Genomic DNA, 12,265 nt, shown 5'->3' on the forward strand with positions numbered 1-12,265 from the left:
CTTTTGTTTTTGCATGCTTGTAAATTTTTATTGGATGTCATACAGCAGTCACTTGCAGATGGAGGGGGTTAAAAAGGTTTCGTGCAATAAGCATACACACGTCATGGGAGGTCAAGGATTAAGTCATGTTACTGATGTGTCAGTGAAAAGTGCCCTTAGAGTTGCTTGCTTATGAGCATTAGATGCTGGCAGAAAGTGTGGACAATGGTGAAGCTTTAGTTCTGAGAGCAGTACTTCCAGAAGCAAACTGTAAAATGGGAAAAAAAAGAATAACAAGTCAGTATAATTATTTTGCATTAAGTGGACATAAAAATCAACTCTACTATGTTATTAACTTATTCTGTTGTGCACCCTGTTACTTTAACGACACCCTGAACAGTGAGCTTAATTGTGTCTCACCCCTTTTGTTGGTTTTCTTGGGAGTTGATGGTAAGGACTTTTTGAATGTTTTCCCATTCAGGAGTTTGGGATCGGCTTGGTCAGTGCTGGTCCTTGGTGAGGTGCCACTGCTGCCCACAGATGGCACAGTAGTTGATTTCAGGTTCCCCTCCGTCACTACCTGTAATGGTGACAGAAAATCAGAAAACACACACACACACACACACACACACACACACACATATATATATATATATAAATAACAGTTAATTTTAGATTAGTTACATATCCATTAATGTGTATAATCAATTTTACAGGAACATACCATTTTACTCTTCTTTCCTGAACTTCGACCATTACTATTTCCTTGAAACAGACCAGAAAAGATAGTATTACTCTTTTGTACCTGGTGAGGATGAGGTGCCATTGGAGCTCCAATTTTGTCACATGGCAAATTAGTTAATGCAGTTTAGTTACTTTATTATCAATATATTCTTAGTACAGCAAAATTATTTTAACATGGTCACAAATTTTGCTTTGTTCTTCAAACTCCCCCTTTTCTCTTTACCTCTAGGTATGATAGTGATGCGGCTGCTTAGTGTGCTATTCATTGACCTGTGAAGCTCCTCAAGAGCACTTAGCATCTTCATTATCTTCTCTCGTCTATCTGGGCTGCTACTGGCCCTACTCATCTTCGCCCTCTTGGTGGCTTGCAAAGTTTTGCTTTGCTTATTCGAGTCAGTTGTCACAGGCGTTAGTTTCAGTCGTCTGTAAAAACGGTTTCCTTCTGTTGTGGTGTGCTCTTTTGTTTCAGGGTCATCCATCTTAAGGCCTCCATCAAAGCTGTTCATTGCTGGCACAATCTTCTCCTGTTCATCTGAATCGATTGTCAGTGAAGCAATTTTCAATTGTCTGCCTAGATTATTAGTTGCCACCATGGTTTTGTCCATGTAACTTGGACTCCTTGTGGTTTTGTCTAATCTATGTGAAGGTCCTACTGTCTTTCTGTGCCCACTAGAAAACATCATCACTGGTCCTGTTTTCAGAAGCTTAGCAAAACTGCCTGTTGCCGTCATCTCCTTGATATCTGGACCACTTGTCCAAGGGTCTGGTGATTTTTGGTCACCTTTGAATAAAAAAAAAAAAAAAAAAAAAAAAAACTTCAATAAATCACAGAACATCAAACAAAGTAGTTTTGATATGTTTTAAATTATATTGAACATAACCGTTCTCTGCTATTATGTATGATGTATTCAACATTCAAAATATGTATTATTGGAGCTTAAAAGATTTCTAATTTACCCGGAAAAAGAAAAACAGGCCTGGTGCTCAGTACATGGGGACAGACGCCAAAATGTCTTGTAAACTTTCAAAAGAACTTCTGAACCTTTTCTATTTCACCATACTAGAGGTAGACAAAGACAAATTGCTTGTACACACTCATAAGAAGAAATGTACATACAGCCTTGCTGACGGTGGCTTAGAGGATGTCAGGGAGTTGCTATGGGAAATGGCAAGATGGACCTGATGGCGTCACAGGCTAGTTTGTGGTCAAGACTGCACATCACAACCTGTTCTTGCTGAAAATGCCAGTCCTTGGAGGGAACCCTTTTCGGTTACTTGTGAAGAATACTAATGTACAGTGTAACTTTGTGCATCAATCTACAGCATCACCATTACAACTACTCCATTCAAATCATTTAATTTAGAGCTCATTAAGTTCCTTATTAATACTCTGGAACAAGCGTTCCCAAACATTTGGCCTTGGGGAACCAAAATGTGTTGTTTGTGGTTGGCCAAAGACAAAACAATATTCAAAAAGAAGGTGGGTAGGTTCATTTCTCTTATTCAGTGAAGGGTAACTTTCTGGCCAAATCAAACATCCTCACGGTCCAGCTTTGGCCCACCCTTTGGGTAACCCTGCTCTAGAGAGCCTTTGAAAGACATACTGCAGTGGTCTTATTCATCTATTATGTAATCCACTCCAAATCTTAATCAATTAGCCAGTTTGTGTCAAGAAGTCTCGTTTCCTGTTCTGGATAGATTTATGATACCACACCACAATGAAACCTTTGGCTATTTAAGGCCTTTCAACATCAGGCACCAGTAGTGGTATTTGATGTCTAGGGCCTGTGCCTCTCTCTGGCAACAAAACTATGTGAAAGTCAAAATACTCCAAACACATATGTTGAATAGACTAAGGATGAGAACTGATCACTTAGGTAGGCAATGTTTAATTGGACTTCTGTCCACAAGTACTAGAAAAGTATTAGTAGATGTTTCCAAGACTTTCCAACTTAAAAAAAAAAAACTTAAGATCTTTCCGACTTACCTCTATTCAATGGTACCTGTTGAAGATCTGGTGTCTCTGAAACCCATGGTGCAGCATCCATAGCTGGAGCTGAAATCAACAGTGTTACTGCTGTCATTAGTTTCAGCATCTCTCCCTTCTGCATGTCTGCGTCGTTTAGATATGCAAGTCTAACTTTTTAAACTTAGGATCCTCTAGCTTCCTCACACCTAGCAAAAGCACTGCAGAGTCTAAATTTTAGTCGTATTCTTTCTAGGTTCTATACTTAATCTCTCATCTGTTCGTGTGAAACACACACTTGCCACACTTGTTACGCTGATGCGCCCCTACGATGAGAAGGCTTGTCGAGTGTGGGGGATGTGTCAGTGTTGGACTTCGCTTTCTCGATCATCACGCAGTCTCCATCAGGCACTTTAAACCAAACACGGCATGGGTGTGGAGTTACCACCTGCCTTAGCACCGTCCAATCCGGCCATATGCCCCTCCCTGCTTAGGCTGGGCGTCAGTGTGACATTTAGGACTGTGTTTGGCGTCGGGGCCCTCCATTGTGAAGAAGGCAGCAGGCAACGGGCCCTTCTGCGTCAGAGGCCCTTTCTCCTTCAGCCCCTGTGCAAACACATTAAGAAGCGCCTTATCATTGCTTATACAGCAGGGCGCCTGGCCACTCAGTCTTCAACCTCCAAAATCCAAACAACGTGTGATGCATGTGTCCAGCAAATAAAATGCTTCCACCCATCTAGAAGATCTGATCTGATTACCATTGACTTAAATACACGCTATATGTAGTAAAATTAGTAAAATTCCAAACCTGTGATGAAAATAAGTTTTAGATTGGCCCTGTGGGTCCTACACTGCACCAAAGAATATGAAAAACCAGAGAAGTGGTTTCAGTAGAGGACATCGTCTAGAGGTTATGAACCATACAAGCTGCAGCATACTAAATGCTCTGTAGATGAGGAAAGCCTTACAGAGGAAGGCCTATAAGAAGATCATTTCAATTGTCCAGTCTGAAGATGACAAAAGCTTTCAAAACAACAAAAATTTCAGCAGTCTCTGCAGTCAGGAAGGGTCATATTCTTCTGGTGTTGTGAAGAAGGTGTTTGCAGGTTCTGGTGGTAGAGATAGCATGAGATCATATAAGGTTTGTTTGGGTTTATACTGAGAGTGTCTGGCTTTTGTGCTTCCACATTAGTGGTATGCTTGGCAAAACCTAATAAACAAGTACACTATTATAAAACTTTCCGAAAAAGTTGGGATGCTGTGCAAAAATGTAAATCAAAACTGAATACAATGATGGGCAAATCTTTCAAAGCCTATTTTAATTAAAAATATTACAAAGGCAACATATCACATATTGAAACTGAGAGATTTTATTGTATTTTGAAAAATACAGGCATATTTTGAATGTAATTCTACCGAGATATTTAAAAAAAGTTGAGACAGGGGCATGTTTACCACTCTGCTGCATCGCCTCTTCTTTTCACAATATGCATTTGGGAACTGAGGAGACCAATTCTTATACTTCTGAAAGTAAAATGTTTTCTCCATTCTTGCTTGATTTCAGCTGCTCAATGTTTGTGTAATGTGCCAAATGGTTTTAATGGGTGACAGGTCTGGACTGCAGGCAGGTCAGTTTAGCATCTACATTATTTTATTACAGAGCCATACTGTAATAATACTTGCAGAATATGGTTTGGAGTTTTCTTAATAATATAAGCAGGACCTTTCCTGAAATAGTCGTCATCTGAATGGCAGCACACATTGCTCCAAAACCTGTATATGTTGTTCAGCATTAATGGTGGCTTCATAGATGTGCAACTAATGTCATGTGCACCCCATACCATAACCAATGCTGGCCTTTTAAGTGTGTCCTGATGTCAAGCCGGATGGTCCATCTCCTATTTAGTCTGGAGTGCATGGCATCCATGATTTCCAAAAAGAATTTCATTCCAATTAATCGGACTGCAGGACACTTTTCTACTTCACCTCAGTCCATCTTAAATGAGCTAAGGCCCAGAGAAGGCAGCGGTGTTTCTGGATTATGTTTATACATGGTTTCTTCTTTGCATGATAGAGTTTGTATTTGTGTATGCAGTGATGGACTGGGCTCACAGACAATCATTTTTGTCAGTGTTCCTGAGTCCATGCAATAATTTCCACTATAGAACTGTGTCTGTTTTTAATGCACTTCCACTTGAGGCCCAATCCAATATTGTTTTTTGGCCTGTTGGCTTTGGCTTCTTCATAAAGAGATTTTTACGAATTCTCTGACTCATCTAATGATATTATATAGCATATATGATATAATCACCATGTTCTTTGCTATTTTATTTTGGGAAACTTGCAGTCTTTCACAGAGTGGTGAACCACTCCTCATTTTTACTTTTAAAAGAATCTTTTTTTACCTAACCCCTTTACTGACTTATTGCAAATGAATCTAGTTAGTTGTGATATGTTGCAAGCTTTATTTTAGTATTACACAACTTTACCACTCATTGTTGTCCCATTCCAACGTTTTGAAATGCGTTGCAGGCATCAGATTCAAATGGACATAAATAAAAAAATACAATTTCTCAGTTTCAAGATTTGATATGTTGTCTTTGCACTATTTTTAACAAAAATTAGGGCTTAATTGATTTGCACATCATTGCATTCTGTTTTTATTTACATTTTGGAAAGCATTACACAACGTTTTTGGAAACAGGGTTGTATACTCTTATTTATCAGTTTGATCTGAAAATATGACTAAAATCTACCCTTTCTGTTACTTTATTATTCAAATTCTACACTAAAATAAATAATCACAGTACCGCACACTTAATAAATATCAACATAACGGTGCTGAATATGCTCCTGCAATCCTGATTGACGTGTATGGATTTCACTAAACTAAAACTGGTACTAACTTAGGTGGTATCACCTCTTCATCTCAGCCCATAGGTTTTCATAGAGGTTTAGGACTGAGGACTATGCTAGTCAATGGAAAGGTTTGATTCAGTTTTTGAAATTATATTTGGAATTATAGATTTCTGTCCTGCTCAAGAATCTAAGTATATCCTGTTTCAGCCTTCAAGCAGAGGTAAATGTAATTTAGGCAATTTTTCACATCTTGATAGAGCCCAAGATGACAGTCCCAAGCTACAAGGCGTCAGAAGAAGAATAGCCATATCACAGATCCACCACAGAACTTCATGTCAAGGACTATGCTTCATTTTATGCTAAACTTACCTTAGGCATTTGTTGCCAGAAAGCCATACCATTCCCATCTGACCATCCTATCAAAGTACCAGTGGTGTGTATTGTACTGTAGGTGACAAAGGCTTTTTTTCTCTCACACAAATTATTGGTTGGCAGGGAGGTGGTGTTTATTTGTAGCTTTAGAGACTTGGTTTTGAGCCCAATATGCAGCCTAAAGACTGGCAAATGTCCAATTGATCCTTGAAGAATGATCATTGAAGAAAGGTTGCCCTCTTCGTCTCACAGCAGCAAAATATGTTTTCAAGTATTGAAGAGTCAGTGATTACCCTTGAATAAAAAAAAAAGCGAACAGGGGCCGACTATGCTAATGCCCTGGTAAAAGCAAAACAACCCTGATTTAGAGTGGTCCAAATTTGTTAGAACCCATGGGTGAGAAAGTGACTGAAGTTTTTATTATACAGGAAGTCTCAGTCCCTATTTGCTGGCACTCTGATGTCAGGAGAGAAGGATGTGGAATCTGGGCTGAGCAGACAACAGAAGAGACAGAGGAACGGAATGGGATGAATGGAGTTTTTGAAAGCCTGTTGCTGGGAAGGCAAGACTTAACCTATGAGTATTTAGTAATTCATTGCCTTTTTACACTTGAATACCAACTCACGCTCTGCGGTATGTGTGGGTGTTTACGTAGCTATTGTGTAGCCCATTCTTATTCTTGATTAGTGTTGCTTGGTCCTGTATGAAAATGTAAAAAGAATAAAGACAATTGACTGTAATTCTCAGAGAAGTGACAAGCACTTCTGAGCAGAACTAGGTGAAATACAGTAAACTCAAAAGGTCTTTGTCGTATTTTTACAGATGCCCAATGAAATGAAAAGAATACGATACAAGGTAAGGCTATTAATATGAAAAGGACTAAAATGCTGGATGCGGCTTACTGAGACTTGAGTAAGGTATCGGTATCTCTCAGACTTACTGGGGGCTGAGTCGTTCGAAGCTAGATCACTGTGCACTTTCATGTAGAGTTATACTACATGTCCAAAAGTTTATAGACACTTGCTCATCTAGTGTTTCTTCTGAAATCAAGGGTATTCAAGGGACTTCGTTCTAACTTTGCTGCAATAACAGCTTCTACTCTTCTGGGAAGACTGTACACTAGATGTTGGAACTTTGCTGTGCGAATTTGATTGCATTCACTGGCACAAGATCATTAGTGAGCTTAGGTACTGATGTTGGATGATTAGTTCTGGATTACAAAAGCTCATCCTAAAGCTGTTGGATGATGCTCCATCACTCGTTTTTTATTTCTTTATTTATTTCAGAATTATTTTTTAAAATTTATCCTTTTATTCAATCATATTTATTAAGTTACTGTATTGTTGTCATTTTAATGGTTTATTGACATTTTTTACATTTACTACTATGATTATTATTACTTTTTAGCATTTATTGTGTTCTTACTATTTAACTTTTTAATCCCTGATCTCTGTATTGGCTTGGCTACATTGTAAATGAGGGTCTCCCTCACTGTACTCCAAGTTTAAATAAAGGTTGATTGACTGATTGAAGCTGGAATTTCCCATTTTGCAGGCAGCTCACTGGCAGTTGAGCAGAGTGGCAAAATGCACCCACAGTCCACATTGTGTATTTTTCCTTCATTTATTTCATTCTTTATCCTTTCTAAAGCCAGATATACGACTGTAACCAATCTAGCACAGTTTCAGCAACACATTTTCAACCAGCCAACTAGCCATTCATTTTTTCTTCTCTCAGTTGCTTGCAATAATTGTTTTAGTTTATTCTACAAAAGCCTGTGTACATTTAAATGTATTTAGATCATGAATGCAGGACAATAACATGAGTAGCCCAAGGGTGGACCAGCAGTAGCATAGAGTCAGAGGGATGCCTACCGTATCAAACTAGTTGACTGATATATTCTTGCTTTCTGGATGATTTATCAAGATAATTGTCAGTTGCTAAGTTAGAAAAAAAACTAGAAAAAGTTTGAAAAACTAGCTACTTAGCTAACTGTTCTCAACATTTTTCTGTAACACTATTTATCATTGATTTTTTTTAGCAGGTACCGTCAGAGCCGGTGTATGAGGAGCATGGCCACCCTATTCCTCCCGTTATATCAAAACAGGACTGCACAACGGCAGAGGGCGCCCGCGAGTGAGTCCTCAATGAATGGAAGTAAACGGCGCTCAATAACTAAAAACGAACAGTTAAAATAGTTTCTAATCACTCGCCCAGAACGTTTCTTTAATTTTAGAAAGTAGAATGATGTATTTCCCTAAAAAAAAAAAAGAAAACTCACCCATATATTTCCTTTTTTCGACAGCAAACTGGTTTTGGGCTGCGGGAGGCGGGCTTTACTGCTAGAGCGCGATGATTGATGGGCGAGCGGAGCAGCTCATTGGCTGTTCGCGCTCACTGACGTCATGAACATACACGGGGCGCAGTTCTAAACTCTCCTACAGCTCGAGTTTAAAATCTCTTAAAAATATAACAGCGGTGTTCAAATGTTTTATGCTGTTCTGTGTTCATGAATTTATTGTGTTCTTTTACATTAAAAAAAGTTTAAGCATTTATAAACTATTATTTTGCTCAAATGCTCCATATCAACACATTCATTTTGGACTCTAGCGCCCTCTAGCGTTTGAGAAAACGGGAAGACATTGCAAAGTCGGACTTCTCTTTACAAGTTCCCTGGCACGGTAACCTAGACAAGGCTAGATCTAGCTATACCTTAGAATGAGGCAGTGTGCCGAAGTCTGCCAAGTGCCACTGTTTGTTTTTTTGTTAGCTTGCTGTTATTGTGATCTATGCAGCAAGATTATTTATTTTCTTCTCTCCGGAGCCCCCTAATTTTACACAGAGCACAGATTCTTTTGAGTTCAAATGATGATGAACATGAGGAACGTAGCCCTTCTAGGATCTTAACAAGCCAGTTAACCCGGGTAAGGGCAGCTGTGACTAACTGAAACATTAACAAGGTGATAGTGGGTCACAGCAATGGCATTTAGTTACTAAGGAGCTAGCACAGAAATGTAGCCCATAGCTCTCTAACTTTACTTGGATGCGTATCCTGTAAGCGCTGAAGGGGTGTGGGGGGTGGATGGGTCATTCCATGGCTACACATCTAGGCCCTGTTAGGCAGAGGTGTCAAATCCAGGTTCAGAAAGTAAAAATCCTTCCCAGGATTTTGTTCCAACAGGCTGGACAGCTCTGCTGGTGGTGTGATCTAACTAGAGAAGCCAGCCTGTTGGAACAAAATCCTGGGAAGGATTTTTACTTTCTGAACCAGGATTTGACACCTCTGCTTAGGTCATGTCATAGATTTCCACAAAACATTCAAGCAAATAAATTAAATGTAAATTTAATTCATTCATCCATGCATAAAAGCTGTGCTCCAAAGTTTGCCCCAATTAGGTTTAAACTAGCTGTTAAACTAACTGTGTCTTTCAGTCAGTTCTCAAAGCTATTTTTTTTTACATCTTACATTGAAATGATTCATTTCTGCATGCTATGAGTTTAAAATGGCCTCATGACTAAACTAAGGGAGAGATTTTGGAGAATAACTGCACGTTCAACCTCAAAACGTTTTACGCTGTTTTGCTACAGTTTCCGGGTTGAATGACATGTTTTGTTTAATTGGGATTCAACGTATGTTTTCTCTTATTTGATGGGGGTGTCAGAGGTTTTACTCAATCAGCTGCGATGTGTTTCAAACCCTGAGGTACTGAAAAGACAATGCACACAACAAATTCTAATAAAGTCCTTTACAAATGCGGCTGCTGCAGCTTGGAGTATGCAGATGGTGAAGACATTAGAAGACATGTCTATGATTTTTCAGGCTGAAGGCGGCACATATGTAGCCCTATATAGCCCTCATCTAATCTTCTTTCCTTCAAAGCTTTCTGGTCATATTTATTAAGTGATAAAGATTATTTAGAAAAGAAAGATGTAAAAAGGGCACCCTCCTCCCAATAATTTATTTTTTTTGCTTGATTTTTTTTTGTCATGAATATTAATAAGGTTTGGTGTCAGTACCTTGGCCAGTTGGCAAGGGACGACTCAAAGCTTTCTTTCAGGAAAAAAAATAATTTTGTGATTTAAACGATGTGATATGGTGAATCATGGACATGAACTAAGGTAAAAAGACAGTCAGTTCAGATTTCAGGTTGACTTTAACATAAATCAATACTTTACATCAAAAGTCAAAAGTAATCGTGATGACTCTAGAACATATTATACAACCCCAATTCCAATGAAGTTGGGACGTTGTGTAAAACATAAATAAAAACAGAATACGATGATTTGCAAATCCTTTTCAACCTATATTCAATTGAATACACTACAAAGACAAGATATTTAATGTTCAAACGGTTAAACTTCATTGTTTTTTACAAATATTCACTCATTTTGAATTTGATGCCTGCAACTCGTTCCAAAGAAGTTGGGGAGGGGCAACAAAAGACTGGGAAAGTAAGGAGGAATGCTCAAATAACACCTCTTTGGAACATTCCACAGGTGAACAGGTTAACTGGAAACAGGTGAGTGTCATGATTGTGTATAAAGGCAGCATCCCTGAAAGGCTCAGTCGTTCACAAGCAAGGATGGGGCGAGGTTCACCACTTTGTGAACAACTGCGTGAGCAAATAGTCCAACGGTTTAAGAACGTTTCTCAATGTGCAATTGCAAGGAATTTAGGGATATCATCATCTACAGTCCATAGTAAGACAGTGGTGAGGTGAGCAGTTGGAGTGACAAATGGTTTCAAGGTGAAGGTGGGGTTACATCAGGGATCAGCTTTGAGCCCCTTCTTGTTTGCAATGGTGATGGAAAGGTTGACTGATGAGGTCAGGCAGGAGGCTCCATGGACCATGATGTTTGCAGATGACATTGTAATCTGTGGTGAGAGTAGAGAGCAGGTGGAAGAGAATCTGGAGAGGTGGAGGTTTGCACTGGAGAGGAGAGGAATGAAGGTCAGTAGAGACAAGACAGAATACATGTGTGTGAATGAGAGGGAGGCAGGTGGAAAGGTGAAGATGCAAGGAGTAGAGGTCGTAAAGGTGGATGACTTCAAATATCTTGGGTCAACCATCCAGAGCAATGGACATTGTAGAAAAGAGGTGAAGAAGATCCCTTCGATACCTCAGGCGGCACTGCATTATTCTTCATTCTGTAACATCATTCTGTAACGGATATTACCACATGGGCTCAGGAACACTTCAGAAAACCATTGTCAGTGAACACAGTTCGTCACTCCATCTACAAGTACAAGTTAAAACTCTGCCATACAAAGTGAAAGCCAGATAGCAACAACACCCAGAAATGCCACCGGCTTCTCTGGGCCAGCATCTCTGATGGTATGGGGGTGTGTTAGTGCCCATGGCATGGGTAACTTGCACATCTGTGAAGGCACCATTAATGCTAAAAGGTACATACAGGTTTTGGAGCAACATCTGCTGCCATCCAAGCTACGTCTTTTTCAGGGATGTCCCTGCTTATTTCAGCAAGATGATGCCAAGCCGCATTCTGCACATGTTACAACAGCGTGGCTTCGTAGTAAAAGAGTGCGGGTACTAGACTGGCCTGCCTGCAGTCCAGACCCGTCTCCCATTGAAAATGTGTGGTGCATTATAAAGCACAAAATATGACAACGGAGACCCCGGACTGTTGAGCTGAACTGAAGTTGTACATCAAGCAAGAATGGGAAAGAATTCCACCTACAAAGCTTCAACAATTAGTGTCCTCAGTTCCCAAACGCTTATTGAGTGTTGTTAAAAGGAAAGGTGATGTAACACAGTGGTAAACAAGCCCCTGTCCCAACTTCTTTGGAATGTGTTGCAGGCATCAAATTAAAAATGAGTGAATATTTACAAAAAACAATAAAGTTTATCTGTTTGAACATTAAATATCTTGTTTTTGTAGTGTATTCAGTTGAATATAGGTTAAAAAGGATTTGCAATTCATTGTATTTTGTTTTTATTATTATGATTATTATTTTATTTATGTTTTACACAACGTCCCAACTTCATTGGAATTGGGGTTGTATATTGCATGACAAATAATTAAATGTTCCTTGTAAATACATTCCCTCTGCAAGACCAAAAAACTAAATAAAATACTGCTACTGGCATAAAATGACATTAAAAGTGATGTGTTGGTTTCCTGTACACGCCAAAATCTAGCCATCATTTTTACATGAATAAATGTCAGTGAACATCAATATTACCACCAAAAGTAAATGAACAACAATACTGATCACTTTCTTTGGTGCACAACTTTAAGAAATCCACTTCGTGTAGATAGGCCATAGAAGTAACTCATTTAGGTCATTGGCATTAAAAAGCTTGCCAGACAGTGTGGAGTAAA

The 12,265-nt window shown here is 39.1% G+C and overlaps 1 protein-coding gene across 1 annotated transcript; it reads right to left on the reverse strand.

Annotated features, from left to right (window-relative positions):
* Position 1: 1 nt before the first annotated feature.
* urp2 (urotensin II-related peptide) lies at positions 2-3,063 on the reverse strand. The gene is made up of 5 exons (XM_017701806.2): positions 2,711-3,063; positions 947-1,504; positions 704-744; positions 400-559; positions 2-247 (listed from the first exon to the last, which is right to left on the reverse strand). Exons 1-5 carry the CDS (start codon positions 2,832-2,834, stop codon positions 216-218), a joined length of 915 nt encoding a protein of 304 aa, XP_017557295.1. The 5' UTR covers positions 2,835-3,063; the 3' UTR covers positions 2-215.
* Between the last annotated feature and the right edge of the window lie 9,202 nt (positions 3,064-12,265).

This window comes from Pygocentrus nattereri, chromosome 12 (genome assembly GCF_015220715.1).
Source record: "Pygocentrus nattereri isolate fPygNat1 chromosome 12, fPygNat1.pri, whole genome shotgun sequence".
Classification (NCBI taxonomy): domain Eukaryota; kingdom Metazoa; phylum Chordata; class Actinopteri; order Characiformes; family Serrasalmidae; genus Pygocentrus; species Pygocentrus nattereri.

Bases quoted from the DNA above. Each gene is read 5' to 3' on its own strand.
- urp2 (XM_017701806.2), bottom strand. From the start codon at position 2,834: ATGCAGAAGGGAGAGATGCTGAAACTAATGACAGCAGTAACACTGTTG. The intron at 560-703 runs GTATGTTCCTGT...TCACCATTACAG, and splicing joins CAGGAAAGAAGAGTAAAATG to GTAGTGACGGAGGGGAACCT. The intron at 248-399 runs GTGAGACACAAT...CCCATTTTACAG, and splicing joins CAAGAAAACCAACAAAAGGG to TTTGCTTCTGGAAGTACTGC.